Source organism: Neolamprologus brichardi, chromosome 12 (genome assembly GCF_056152115.1).
Source record: "Neolamprologus brichardi isolate AB-2024 chromosome 12, ASM5615211v1, whole genome shotgun sequence".
In the NCBI taxonomy this organism is placed as follows: domain Eukaryota; kingdom Metazoa; phylum Chordata; class Actinopteri; order Cichliformes; family Cichlidae; genus Neolamprologus; species Neolamprologus brichardi.
Window position 1 is genome coordinate 30,158,138 of NC_142115.1, and position 15,155 is coordinate 30,173,292.

General features: G+C 40.2%; 1 protein-coding gene across 1 annotated transcript; it reads right to left on the reverse strand.

The window, feature by feature from the left end:
- Positions 1–10,331: 10,331 nt before the first annotated feature.
- On the reverse strand, positions 10,332–12,149 carry LOC148100278 (uncharacterized). The gene is made up of 4 exons (XM_087849633.1): positions 12,020–12,149; positions 11,627–11,878; positions 10,961–11,050; positions 10,332–10,790 (listed from the first exon to the last, which is right to left on the reverse strand). Exons 1-4 carry the CDS (start codon positions 12,147–12,149, stop codon positions 10,531–10,533), a joined length of 732 nt encoding a protein of 243 aa, XP_087705759.1. The 3' UTR covers positions 10,332–10,530.
- Positions 12,150–15,155: the final 3,006 nt, after the last annotated feature.

Consider the following 15,155-nt stretch of genomic DNA (forward strand, 5'->3'; position numbering starts at 1 on the left):
CGCTCAGGTCACAGAGCCATCGGAAGCTATATTATTTGGAATACAAGTACAATACACATCCCCAAACATCGCGCAAACGCCCCCTTTTTCTCCCAACAACATATCTAATGCCATCCGATTTTGTACTGCCATTAAAGATGTTGGACTCAACTTTTCAGCAAGCCCTTACATTTAATGACAGCGCAAAGATCAAATGTATACGAGATTGTGGACCCTTTAACGTAGTCCAACCCTATAACGCCATAATAATCAAAACACTCATCTCAGGGCTCGCAAAATCGCTAGCCCGACGTCCCGGGGCTAGCGATTTTTCCAGTCGGGCTACCAAAATCTATCTCTGCCCTGCCCGTCGGGCTATCATAGGAAGGAAAAATGTATGTCAATGCTTTTGCATTCTTTCAGAAATGTAGCTGGGTAATTATGTCACTGGCATCAGTGAGCCACTGTCAATATGTGACATATTGAAATCGCATTTGAATTTGCGCTTGTTTTTTGCTTTCACTTTGCAATCGCGCGAACTGTGTATAGAGAGCGACAGCACTGATTGGTGAGTGACGATAATTTGTGCACCAATTCCTCTGACATCGTCTTATCAATCGTTAGCTTACTATGCAAACATGACATTTCCCTCGATTTCCGAGTCGACAAGCGCCTTTGTTACTGGGACCAGTAATTTTAAGAAAGGCCCCCGTTAGAACCCATGAGAAATGCAAGAAATGCATTATTGCTCAGTCTGCAATATCTTTCCCAGAACAAACACCAATTGCAAATAACATAATAAAAATAAACCTGAAAAATCTGTTTAGAACAGCTACTATGTTGCAAAGAGTGAACTACCATTGGCACAATGTAGCAGTCTTTGCAAACTTCAAAAACCCGTGACTTCAGTGGAAAATTCAGATTCAGGATCTGACACAGACTGATTCATGTTCTACACAGTTCTTACAAGTTCATAGAAATTTCTGTTTAATTAGAACCAAGTATTTGAGTTGATGATTGTAATTTTTATACAATGTTGTCATTTGTGTTTCAACAATTTTTTGATTAACATCAATCAAAAAAAATTGCTCTCTTTTTTATTCGGGCTACCAAAAACTGAAGAGTCCCTGCCCGAAGGGCTACCAGGGATTTTGAAATTTTGCGAGCCCTGCATCTGATTTACCTGTTTCACTACGTTTGGTTCGCTTCACCGTGGCCTGTGATGGTGGTATCCCCGGAGTGGACTCAGATCTGTCTCTGGGCAATTCACTTTTAAGAAAAATCACAGTTACAATTACAACAGTCACACCTAACACTACCGTTTCTCTCCAATTCCCCCTCAACCAGCCTAAAGAAGTTGACATGAATTAAATGTAGATAAAAGGCTCGTCTGTTTACATCTCTCCCTCGCAGAAGGCTTCTCTGCAGAGCATCAAATCTGCATGGCAAAGTGACACACTTTAGGTGATCTTCATCCTTGGGAAAAGTGGTGTCAACTATTTCCCAGTCTCCTAGTATTTGTGCCTCACACAGAATCACAATTCCATCGCTGGACTTCCTCTGCGTTGTCACTTTTGGAGCTTGGCACGCTCTCTCCATCCCTCGAGTTCTCACGTCCAACGCTGCTGAAGATTTAAGGGAGAGCACATCGTACACCTTAGTTGTCTTCCTCAGCGTCAACATTGAATCTCTCATTTTATTTAAAATCTTGCTGTGGGAAGACTCCTCTCAATCTCCTGGAAGCTCAGTAGCACAGCTCTCTGTGTGATGTCTGCTGTGCTGAAGATGATCTCTGATCCTCCTGAAGCCTCTATCCTGGCCCCAGCTTCCCATCTTGTGGACGATCTTCTCAGCCACTCCTTCTCGTCATGGCACCTCACGACATCTACAGATTAAAAAAATAACACTCCTCTCCCCACATGGCTTCCACCATGTGTCAACTCCCCAATGAGACATGCACAAGAATGTTGCACATTCTCTCTAAAACAATCTCCAGGGTTTCCCACTTGGAGCAGCCATACTCCAACCTGTAACCCTGTGTAAAAACATTAATCAGCAGTTACATGTTCAGCTTATTTAACTCCCAGCTCCACTTGGAGCCTGTATCCTGGAAGACAAAGTCTTAAAGTTAAAACAACTTCACATTTGCAACCAACTGTAGATCATAAGAGTAATAAAGTATTCAGCATAAAAGACAAGTATCGTGTGCAGGTTTTCTCCAATCATTAAATCACTGTTATTACCATAATTTGTCCCAAATCATGAATCATCCCAATTTATTCCACAATTTAATCTGTGACTTCCCTTAAACAATGTCACCCACCCATTTTATCACTATGAGCTCAGTAGTGGCCAGCTAATGAGCCCATATTCAACTATTCCATAAACACTGCATCTTCTTTGTTTCGTCATGTCACTTGTCTGTTTTCTGCTGAATCCTCTACATCCACTCTTAAAGAAAAACAAACATTAGGAGCACACATGGATCATCCTGGTGGGCAGGCGTCGGCCATTCACATTCCAGAGGTGCCGTAAAAGGCCATAAAATTAAGCCTGCTGTAAAAGGAATGACACTGGTTTCAACACAGGAAATTTCTCACATTATTCACATCGTCAAAGTAACCTTCAACATTTTCCCAACAACACAGTGTAACAGCATCACCAACTAATAACCTGTAGTAGAGAAACAAACATCAACCAATTGTTCTGTTATAAATCACATCATCAAATCACATGAAGAACTGTAATGCTGTAGAAAAGAGAATGCAAATGTTAGCGCTGCGCAGGTGTGTACACACTTTCTCACAGTAACTTCTGTGAGCAACACAAGCCCATGAATAACACACCCCTGGTAGATTCACAGACACAGAAAGTGGCACTTAAAAGGTTAAATGATCATGCAACCTCAAATGTTGCTGTCATCTTTCTGCTCCTGTAAAAAGAAACACACATAGATTCATCCACCCCTTTGTCCTGTCTAGGTGGAGGTTAACCTTGAGTCGTGGTCAAGTCTTGTCAGTTTTTGTCAGCTTTTACCAGTCAGTTTTTTTTCTCTTTCACTCATTCATTCATACATTCATTCTTTCTTTCTTTTCTGATAGTGGAATCGATCGTCGCATTACGTTTCCACTTTCAGCAAAATGACGTCATTTCAAAAAGAAAAAGAAGAACTTTAGGTCGGATTACCTCGCTGAATCCTTTTTAGGCAGGGACTCTCATTTTCTAATTGTCCCAAATAAGTGGCTTTCTCCAGAGCCCATTTTAATGTGGAGAAACTCACTTGCAACAATTTTCTCGACGACGTGTAGCGCTTTTAATTCCCGACGTGCAGATCTGCTTAAAGAAAAGAAATTCACAAACAGAAATCAGTGCACTGTTCAAAAATAAAAATAAAATGAAAAATAACAGACAAAACTGAAAAACAAAAGTAAATAAATATATACAGTAGCCCGGTCTTAGGACTTGTCACAGAATATTCTCTCTTATAGGTGAAAAAACACCAAATCTAAAACTTGGTGCCATGGTACAACTTTCCCCATACTTCAGAAACAAAAACAAAACAAAACAAAAACAAAAAATCTGCTAGTTTCACTCATTTAAACTCTGGCTGCAGGATGCTGTTCACCCCTGCTATCATGTTCCCCAAAATAATACTAATTCAGTCGTCTATGTATCAGTTCTCAACCCACTCAATAAACCAGACAGGATGATGGTAACAGTATTACCTTCTTAAAATTGTGTTTGATCCTAATGAGCTTCATTACATGTGTGTGTTTGTGTGTGTGTCTGTGTTAGTCGGGTTAATACATTTTCTATTTCTATGTATCCTTTTATGTACCTTCTCCCTTTTTTCTGAAACAAAACTCCGTTCACTCCAAATTTTGTTTCAGAAACATCTAAATGAAAAACTCTGTCATAGTCAGGCACAGCTAAACCTCAAATGCTTGCAGGTTACCATCGGCAACCACGTTGTGTGTTGTTACCCCTTCTACAAATACCCTCTTTTGATGTGTGCCACTTTGTGTATGATTTTGTGTTATCTCTGGTGCATATTATGTGCATGTGTGGTGGCACTTTTCCATTTTTCTCTAACAGTACTCTTGCATACCTCAGTGCTTGTCTTCCTCCCCCTTTTGTGGTGGTCTGGACACTGTCAATCCTCCACTTCCAGGCAGTCGTTTGTCTCCCCGGATTCCTTAACCCAATTTGATTCCCCAAACTAAAACAGCAGCCTCAGTCCTCTTCTGCTCCTTTCTCTCCGTTCTTCTCTCCCACTTTTCTGTCCAATGGCAGTCAGTTCTCTTCAGCTTTGTCCCGTGTATCTCTTTGTCCCACTGTCTCTTTCATTGCCATCTCGTTCCAAACATGGCAAATGTCAAACTCAGACAGTCTTCTCAAAGGTCCTTCACACACAGTGAGGTTGCAGCTTGCTGGAAACGCATCTCCATCCATCCAATCTAGATGGCGGATCTTCTCTTTCTGATGTCGTTTGCCCATAGTGCTGCTAGACCTCTCTGCTCAGAACTCTGGTATTGTCTCTTGGACTGCTGTCCACTGTTGATGTTCATGCTCGTGCTTCTGGAACTGCACTCGGTGTCTTCAGGGAGAGATTAACTTCCTTGGAGCTTGCTTGTTCAGGATGAGGACTGGAAGCTGCAAAACAATTCAGCCAAAAATTCTGGCTGGGTGTTTCTATTTTTTCTAATGATTTTAACCTATAATTTTCTTCTGACTGCTGCCCATGGAGAATTGATCCAGGTCCGTTCCCCACCTGTAATCGACAGACTGAGAGACTTTCATTATTCAGTGTGACTCCAGATGTTTTAATCACTCCTAAAGCAACACATCTCTACTTATTTTGTTTTGAACTCTACTGACTTTAAACCCCAAAAATGAAATTTTTATTTGGTCTTAACCGCAAACACAAAAATCTTCTTGATGTAGTTGTTAATTATTTTCATCCACAACACTCCAAATTATGTTTTCTTTTGTGTCCAGCAGGGGAAGAAGGTGACCCGTAGCATCACTGCTTCCCCCAGTCGGAGACAATTTCCCACTCACACTTCCACACTTTTATTTTCTTTGTTTTCATCATTTTCTTTCTCTCTCTTTTTTTTTTTTTTACACCCACACATTAACCTGTTAACTCACTCCTCCAACCTCATTTTCCTTTCACCCCAACAGCTCTCATGCAGTCCACAATCAAATTCTCCATTCATCCTTGAATACTTGATCACCTTTAAATGTCACTATTAGTTTTATCAATTTATTTATCATTAATTTAACGCTAATCCACTTTTAATTTGCTTTATTTACTTTAGTTCATTTTCTCCTATTTGATCACTATAATTTCTTGACTATTATTATTTCACAGAAAATCAACTAATGTACTTTGTCTCCCTATTTGTCATCAAGGAATTCACACACACGCACATTTTACTCTTCGTTCATTCCACCTGTTAACCCGCCCGTCGAGGCTGGCTCACAAACACTTTATACTACTTGCAGTCCCATACAAATGTTCTGCGAGACACTTCTACTGATTCAGGACAACGCCCTAATCAGAACAAAGAAGAGCGGGTGCCGTCCGCTCTTATACACTGTAAAATCGAATTAGTTCCCAGAACTCAAAAAAATTGAGGAAACTCGTTGCCTCAAAAAAATTGAGTAAAGCTTAGCTAAAAATGACTAAATTAGGATAACTTATTTAATTTGAGTACTCTGTACAAGCTCATTTGTTCCCAGAACTCAAGAAAATTGGATCAAGTTTACGTAAGATGACCAAGTTAGGGCAACTTACTCATTTTGAGTACACTGTACAGCCTTGTTAGTTCCCAGAACCCAAAAAAATTAAGGAAACTCGTTGCCTCAAAAAAACTAAGTAAAGCTTACTTAAGATGACTGTTAGGACAACTTATACATTGCAAGTCTGCAGTATTAAGAATAACTTGATATTTCTGACTGTACAATACTAATTGTTTACTTACTGACAAACATTTCAAGTTCAACTAAATGAAAAAACAATTTGTGGTAACCTGAATATGATTAAAAATAATTAACAACACTTTTTGTAATGATGTTAAAATCAGCCCAACTTTTATTTTCAAACACAACAAAGTATAACAGCCAACATACTGGACACTGTTCTGCTGAACAACAAACAATTATATTGCCATCACTGTTATAATCTCACAATGAAACAAAGTCTCAGATGTAATTATTCTGAAAATAAGTTTAGGCCTACCACAAGTTTGTTTTGTACTTACATTACTTATATAATCAAAATAAAATATTTGTTGTTCTGTCACAAGTGCAGTCTCTGATTTAAACAACACATTTGTTTTGCATTCCAACACAGGAGCTGGAATGTTGTATTATTTTAAGGATGGCTTGTTTCCAGTCCAGGCATTACTGCCTGAATGACTGTCATGGATCGAGGTGACCCAAATGTAGGTGCAGAATAAAGTCTTTAACTTCCCTTAAGTACAGTGGCAGTGGATGTGGGTTGGAGATGCAATGAGCTTGAACCTGCAGGCGACCATCTTCACTGACCACACCATCTGTGACGGAGGACGCATCTCTCCTGTTGTCCTGCAAGCAAACAATCATATTTTTTGAAACATGAACTTAATTGCTTTCTTAAAACATTTTTTTCTGCATTTGGTATAAAACAGACTCCAATTTAGACAATCTCAGGCCCCCTCCCCACCGGAGAGGTGACATTCAATGCCCCACTTGTCAGTCTGGATAGCCGTGACCACCACCCAACACACAATAATGTCATAAAAGCATCATTTTAAAAAGGGCTATGCAAACATGGCCAATAACTTTCATTCTGATGATGTGCAAAATGATTTGGGCACAAAACAAATTTTGCTGTTAGAAAACTTGCAGACTTCACTATTTACAGTGTAGACCCTCTAAACTAAGTTTGGGGGATGTGATCTTTCAAGAAATGCAGACCAAACTGTTGTTGTTTGTTTACTTACACAGCATGTCTTGTAGAATTAACTGGAATCACCAGCAACAGCATAGTGCAGTCATATCTCAAGTCTAATAACAGAAGACAGGAAAAGATCAGTACAGAAACAACTTCCCCAAACCAAAGCACATATAAAACAATAAGTAAAACAGGCTGATCTAAAGTATGAATAAAGTTCATCCTGATTAATATAAATGTCACTGACAGTTGCTAATATATTGGAAAACCAAAATACTTACCACTGAGTTGATGTCTTTCTGTCCAACAACAGGAGTGCTGGTCCCGAGCCTCAAAGACAGTAAGAAGCAAGCAGAGGGAGAAAAAACAGAACATTTTTTTGGAAACTGATTTGATCCTTAATGGCTGTGCAATTATTGTAACATAGAATTTGCTTATGTTGTTAAATAAAGGCTAGATTTGACATTAATAGATGCCATAGATGTTCATAAGCTGCCACAAAGCATGAAAAAAATGGACGTCTCTGAAAACGTTGGAGCATTTTTGTAAATATGTGATGTCTTGATAAATTGAGCAGATATTTGAACTTTACACAGCTACATTGTCACCTGAAAATATCTTAAAAGTTATTTTGTGACCCAGAAAAAGTAATACGTTTTTTAGCCACGCTCCTCCGCCATTGCCGTGCTCCGACAACCTGCCAACAAATGCGATCCTCCTTTTCCCCAGACTACCCTTTCTGGGTCGCAAAATAACCTTTTAAGATATTTTCAGGCGAGAATGTAGCTGTGTAATGCTCAAATATCTACTTAATTTATCAAAATATCACATATTTGCAAAAGTGCTTCCATGTTTTGGGAGAGCTCTGCTATCCACCAGTGCGATAGCTGACCGGGAGGTCAAGGCTCGATAGAGTCCGGGAGCACAGCTAACTCTTGGCGTATTCTTTTTAACCCCCCTGCACTCTTTTGCTACTCAGGTTAAACATGATGTATGTATGTACATACATACATACATACACACACACACACACACACACAGTTAGTTAGTTATGGCTATGGATTGAAAATACCCCCCACACCCCACCCCTAACGGCTGCACCTCCCGAAGAATTTTGTCTGGGCTCTTATCTCACTTTTTTATTTCAAACAATCAACAGAAAATTTCACAGACATAGTTTTATGTAAGGTTTTTAAGGCTGTGGTGTTAATTTTTAAGTAACATGAGCCCAGCGGCAGCAGCAACGCTAGGCTAACACTAACTAGCTAGCAAGATGATAAACCTGGTGCTAAACTAAGAGAAGCCACAAAATCAGTTTGAATAAGAGTAAACAGTTACTCACCAAGTCAGTGTATCAGGTAAAGATTCACAGCAATGAAAACAATAACATCTTGAGCTGACGCTTTTCCAGGTTTGCTCAACATATTCCATAACAAATGCTGGAACCATGAACATGCCGACTGATCCAAGAGGGAGGAGGACGGTATTCACATGGCATTTTCAAAACACATCTTTCATCCTTCTGCACTGAGAAGCAAAACTTCTAGCTTACTTAGTTTTTCTAAGTTAAGACAACTCAAATAAATTGAGTTTATCAGCATTTTTGCATAAAAAGTAGTGATGGGTTGTTCGCGAACGAAATGGCTCTTACGGTGTGTTCACACCGAACGCGATGGACGCGAACAAAAACGCCCCAAACGCCCCTAATTTGACGCGTGCACATTCGCGCCTCAACGCGTGTCCAAGAAAAATCCATCGCGCGTCAAAATATGATATTTTGACGCGCGTGAACCGGAAATGTGGGAGGGATGTGGGAGGAAGTTGTGCCAGACCGGTATCTTTGCAAGATGGCAGCTGTCGAGTTAGCGCTTGAAGAGAGAGTCTCCCTTCTCTATGTACTGTGGAGAGCAGAGCAGCGGCGTAAAAGACGCCCTCGCCGTACCTGGGTCCATCAGGTCCTCCAGAGGCATGAGCAGTTTGGTGAGTTTCACCATTTGCTCCAGGAGCTGCGCCTGGATGACGGCCGATTCCAGCGACATCACCGTCTTTCACTCGGCCAGTTTGAGGACCTGCTTCCCCGGGTCGGTCCCAGAATCGCCCGCCTAGACACCAACTACAGGCGCTCAATCCCACCTGCAGAGCGCCTGTCCATCTGCCTGAGGTTAGTAAAAGTATTTAATACGGTAGTCCTTTATTGATACCTGTGCTAATACATGCTAAACCATCCATTTATACACTGCTAACATGGATGTGCTATGCTAACAGTGAATGTGGTACGGAGACGACTGTTTATAATATTTCTAGTGATACTCAGAAGGTCTCATCAAGTCCCGATTTAATTCGATTTATGCTGTTATCAGTGTTTGAATGATAGCATGGCTGTGGTGTCATATCAATGTATGCGCTCGGTGTTTGCTGATATCAAACTGTAGCATTAGGACCACTGAGTTAACCTTTGTAGTGATACTCACTCCTTTTTATTTAGACCTGGTTTAATTCTGGGATAGTTGAATATTTGTATATAATCCCCGCAGACTGTTTTAGATTATATCTAATATATATCATGTAATTATCCTTATAATTACAAAAGGTTTTATGTAAGATTTATGTTTTGCAATTTGTAATTTTGGAATTTCAATAATGTATTTTGTAACTGCAGTACACATAATACTCATTTTAAACAATTTTGTCCAGGTTCCTTGCCAGCAAACAACTCCTCCAGAGAGGCTGTCCTGGTGAGGGAGAAGTTCATGGCTCACTTCTCGGCGGAGGGAGCTGTGTCTTGGCAACCAAAGGAGTAGCCTGTTTGAAGTCCGAGTGACTTCCCCACAACGGCTCTTTTAAGAGCCACCCACAAACCTCTAAAGAGTGTTCCTGTCTTTTTAAATTTTTCTTAATAAATGGAGCTCTACTCCAAAATAAACTAACCTCTTTTTACTCTCTTAAATAACTTGTCTTCACTATGTTCCTATATACAGTGTGGTGGAAAAGTTTGGGCAACCTTATTAAAAGTCATTATTTTCCTGTATGAATCGCTGTTACAATGAAAAATGTCACTTACATATATCATATAGGAGACACACACATTGATATACACTAAATATTTATTTCATTTCTCTTTTTTTGTGTCGCAAATTTATGCACCTGCTTGATTTAAAGTTATTCCACACTTTCTGTAAACTGCATTTCACTTCTCAAATATCACTGTGTGTGTCTCCTATATGATATATTTAACTGACAATTTTTATTGTGACAACCAATAATTTGTACAGGAAAATAATTACTTTTCACAATGTTGCCCAAACTTTTGCATCCCACTGTATTATTATGTTTTGTCATTAGTATAATATGAAATAAATTCTACTTGTGTCAAGTCAGGTGCCAATATTTGCTGTGTAGTAGAACAGAGACATTTGTCATTATAAATGTTTATTTGAAAAAATATATAAATTCATTAACAAAAACATTTATCATAAATATATGAAATTTAACTATTTACAGAGAGACAGGAATAAAAAGGACCCAGCTTGGAGTGGAAGAGCCTCAGGGAGAAGGAGGAGAAAAATAAGAACATTGTTTCTGCCCTGGAGAGCTGCTGCCTCATCAGAAAACTACTGATCATTAGGGTCCAATGTTTCCAAATTTAACACAGCTGTGCTGTTTTCAAAAACTAATTTATAAATTTGAAATTTCACGAATTCTCGTGTCTGAGGCGGCATGCTCTCCAGAACAGGAACAAGGCCGAGGAGGAAATGTTCTGTTGGAGACGGGCGTGGCCTCTTTAGGGACTCCAGGATGGCCAGCTCCACCGCCGATGGACCGTCCTGGGACCCGTCCCTCGCCCGCCTTCGAGCTTTCCTCCTCTGTGGGCCTGTAAAACACAGCACAAAACAACACAAAGTAATGAGAAGGCTACTACTAGATTTTCATTTTCAAAATTGAAAAAAACAGGATATAAACAGATTGGTTGTAGATATTTAGTAAAGGTGATCACAAGGGAATTCAAGCAAGTAAAAAGCTGTCAGTGCTTGATGTTCATACCTGTGGGTGCAGCAGCAGGAGCTGAGGGACCAGGGACTGGAGAGCCAGGAGAAGAGACAGTTGAGGACTCTGCTGCATGATTACTTGACTCTATCAAGACAATATTAGATGTTAACAGGTTGAAAACAACAGTCATAGAGAATATTATATTATTATATACTTATATACTTATTATTATATACAGTGGTCTCTCATTTATTGCAGCACATGAACAGTAGTCACGGTTCTCACAAGTTGATTCTCAAAGTGAAAACCTTTGTCGATTTTAAAACGTAAAAGTATTATGCCGCGCTTTTTCTCCGTCTGCGGCGCCACTTTTGTGCGCCTTTTTTGCTCCCGGTGCAGGTGTCTATTTCCGAATGAGGGTCATAGTTATGAGTGTTTTTGTGCTGTTTTTTTCTATTGGACGTGATGGTTATCAAAACCAAACATGATAAGTTTGGCAAGCGCAGGAGGCACGACACGGAGGAGATTTGTCATTTGGGCTGCAGAATGCAATGCGCATCGTTGAAAGCTGTACGGTGCAATAAATAAAATCAGCGAAAAGGCGAGGCAGTGACGGATGAACAGCGGGACTACTGTATACTGTTTATTAATAAACAAAATATATTCCTGTATGACAACACGCATAAATTAACTGCCTACATTAACTCATTGTAAACATACCTTCTGACTGACACTCCCCTGCTGCCTCTTCGGGCTCTCCCTGGTCCTCGGGGGAGAAGTTCTCCACGGTCCGCACCATATTACCGCTTGTCTCCCGCGGGGTGAGGAAGGGGTCCAGAAACCCCATGACCGCGAAGAACTTCCATTTTCTCCCCGATCCTGCTGCAGACCCACTCCCCTTCTCCTTCTCTGTCTTCTTCTCCTTATTATAAGTGTCCCTGAGGCTCTTCCACTTTCTCCTGCAGATGTCCTCTGAATAAACGCATTATCTTGTTAGCGGAAAGGTATTTGTACATCAGTGGGAAAATAGCGGGACAGTAGGCGGGCTTGCTAGCTTTTGCGCGGGTTCATCGGGTCAGTCTGAAAATTAAAAAGAAGAAGGAATGAACTTACCAGGTTGCCCGATCTCCTCACTTATGTGTCTCCAAGCTAGGTCCTTTTTATTCCTGTCTCGGTAGAAGTAGTAGCTAGCATCATATAACTCCCGGTGATTAGCCACGGCTCTGATTAGCTTTTCCTCCATACTGAATGAAGAATGAAGGGCTTTGGCTGGATCTGCCCCTTTGACCTAGGTCAGAGCCACGTCACCAGGCTCCTGATTGGTTGTCGCGGCGCGATTTGACGCTGGAGTTCAGCTTTTTCCAACTCCAGCGGTAGACGCGAAACGCGCGTATGCACAAAATGCAACACAAAAACTCACGCGCGTGGTTTTATTCGCGAGTCAAACGCGCCAGACGCGCTACACTGACGCGCGTTTCACGCGTTTTGGCGTTTTCGCGACGCAAATCTGCTTCCGAATTTTCGCGGGACCCACAATCGCGCGTCATCGCGCTTTTCCATTGACTTTACATGTAAACCTGACGCTCTATTCGCGTCCATCGCGTTCGGTGTGAACACACCGTTAGAGCCATAGAGCTCTTTGAAGTGAACGACGCGAGCCGGCTCCTTATTGGGAACCGTGAGGGGTTTTTTTTGTTTTTTTTCTCTCACCCTCTCTCTCGCCCTTTTTCCCGCTAAACTCCGCATGCGCCGCCTGTACTTTGCGCTGGGCGGAAGGGGGAGGGGGTTAGTTACACTAGCAGTAGCACAGGAACAGAGCCAGAGAGAAAGAGAGCGAGGACAACAACGTCACATTAGAAAGGTATAGTAATCATCTATTTTCAGTTGCAGATGATAAAGGATTCAGAAATCATGCAGGCCCATATGACAGAGAATGTGCATCTTCTTTTTGTTTTAATATTTTAATTTATATTTAATTGTGTTGTGGTTTGCAGTGTTTTGTGTTGTTTCACGTTAAATTTGTTTAAAAGGAAAAAGCTGAAAATTTAAATAGTTAAAAGTTTAAAATGTAAACAGTTGTTTTTTGTATTATATGATTTATTTATTACATTTTATGTGGAGTGAATAAATAAAGTATATTTATGGTGGACCTTAGAGACAAAGCACGTACAAACTCCAAAACACGTACAAACTCCTAAGCATGTACAAACTCCAAAACGCATACAAACTCCAAAACACGTAAAAACTCAGAAGCACGTACAAACTCCAAAACACGTACAAAAGACAACAGAAGTGCTCCAGGTTTCTAGGGCGCAGTGTTGAGCTTTTGTTACCTAGTGGCTACACAAGCCAGGAAGTATCAACAACCGGATTTGGTGTGTGGTAGTAACAGGTAAATGAACTTTTTTTTTTTTAATTATTTGAATAAATATGAGTGCTTGTCTATAAATACACAAACAATACACACATGTTTTCAATTGTGTAATTTAAGTGATCTGGGTAGCTCTGTTTTGGAAGTTCAGTAAACGCTAGAAATGTGTTTTGGAGTTTGTACGTGCTTTTTGGAGTTTGTATATGCTTTAGAGTTTGTACGTGCTTTGTCTCTAGGGGCCATATATAAACATATATAAATAAAACCACTGTTTTTACATTAGTAATTCCTTTTCTGCATAATTTTATATTATTGTTAATGATTAAATAATTAAAGCAACAAAACAACCTGAAGAGCCGGTACGGAGCCGAAAGAGCCGGCTCTTTTTAGTGAGCCGAGCCGAAAGAGCCGGATCTCTAAAAAGAGCCGGAAATCCCATCACTATTTGTTACCTAGTGGCTACACAAGCCAGGAAGTATCAACAACCGGATTTGGTGTGTGGTAGTAACAGGTAAATTAACTTTTTTTTTTAAATTATTTGAATAAATATGAGTGCTTGTCTATAAATACACAAACAATACACACGTTTTCAATTGTGTAATTTAAGTGATCTGGGTAGCTCTGTTTTGGAAGTTCAGTAAACGCTAGAAATGTGTTTTGGAGTTTGTACGTGCTTTTTGGAGTTTGTATATGCTTTAGAGTTTGTACGTGCTTTGTCTCTAGGGGCCATATATAAACATATATAAATAAAACCACTTTTTTTTACATTAGTAATTCCTTTTCTGCATAATTTTATATTATTGTTAATGATTAAATAATTAAAGCAACAAAACAACCTGAAGAGCCGGTTCGGAGCCGAAAGAGCCAGATCTCTAAAAAGAGCCGGAAATCCCATCACTATTCGTGAGGCAAATGTGGCGCGATCTGAAGATCGTGAGCCTAATTGTCCTAGTTAGGTTGAGGTGTACACTGTAAAATGTAATATTGTGTTTAATTAAAAATATTAAATAGGCTGAACTCAGTTTTTATCAATTTGTTATCAGAACTCGATTTAAATAAGTTACCAGTACTTGATGTACCACTGTGAGAGGGGGTGCTATGGAATAGTCCAAGTGGTAGCAGCTTTAATTTCCCGCTCAACCATAAATCGATGGTTTTTCAACGTGATTGTTGTCACCTTGTCAACTATAAATAGATCAACAATCAACGATAACAGAACAACAGTGAATCAATGTTATTTCAATGTCAGTGTCAGGTTTCATCATATTTCAATGTTGTTTCAACATTGGTTTTGTGTTGACGTTTCAATCCTGACGATTCTGATGGTTCAGATGGAAAATCAACATCAGTTCAATGTCTCCTTGCTATCTGGGGGATCACCGCCACTTTTTCCTAATAACTAAGACGGATGAAACACCGATTCTACTAATCCGTAACAAACGTCTCCTGCTTTAACGCAGAGATGTTCTTACGGGGCGCTAAACATCAACTTGGAGTTCTTACAAAAGTCTCTTGCTTTAGTCGCTCACAGTACGCTAAACATCAACTTTGAGTTCTTACAAGAGTCTCTTGCTTTAACGCACTGAGACGGACGCTAGCCGCCTTTTTTTCTACTGAGTGAATTTACACTACGATACGTTCAACTTAGCGAACAGATAATTTAGGCTTTAAACAATATGCACGGTTCGAAAATAAACAGGTCGTGCTTACCTTTTAATCATGTGAGCTAGCTCTCTGTTCGCCTCGTTTCATGATCTCAGCTCTGCCAATTCATCCTCTCTGGGCCTCGAGCGAATCCCAGGGTTTCGGCACCAAAACTGTTGCGAAATCAGTTTCACCCCGGTTCTTTTATTCGTCGAGGCATCCAGAGACGGCACC

Coding starts and splice junctions, on each gene's coding strand:
- LOC148100278 (XM_087849633.1), bottom strand. CDS start 12,149: ATGGAGGAAAAGCTAATCAGAGCCGTGGCTAATCACCGGGAGTTATAT. Junction 11,879..12,019: donor TGAGGAGATCGGGCAACCTG/GTAAGTTCATTC, acceptor GCGTTTATTCAG/AGGACATCTGCAGGAGAAAG. Junction 10,791..10,960: donor TCCTGCTGCTGCACCCACAG/GTATGAACATCA, acceptor TGTGTTTTACAG/GCCCACAGAGGAGGAAAGCT.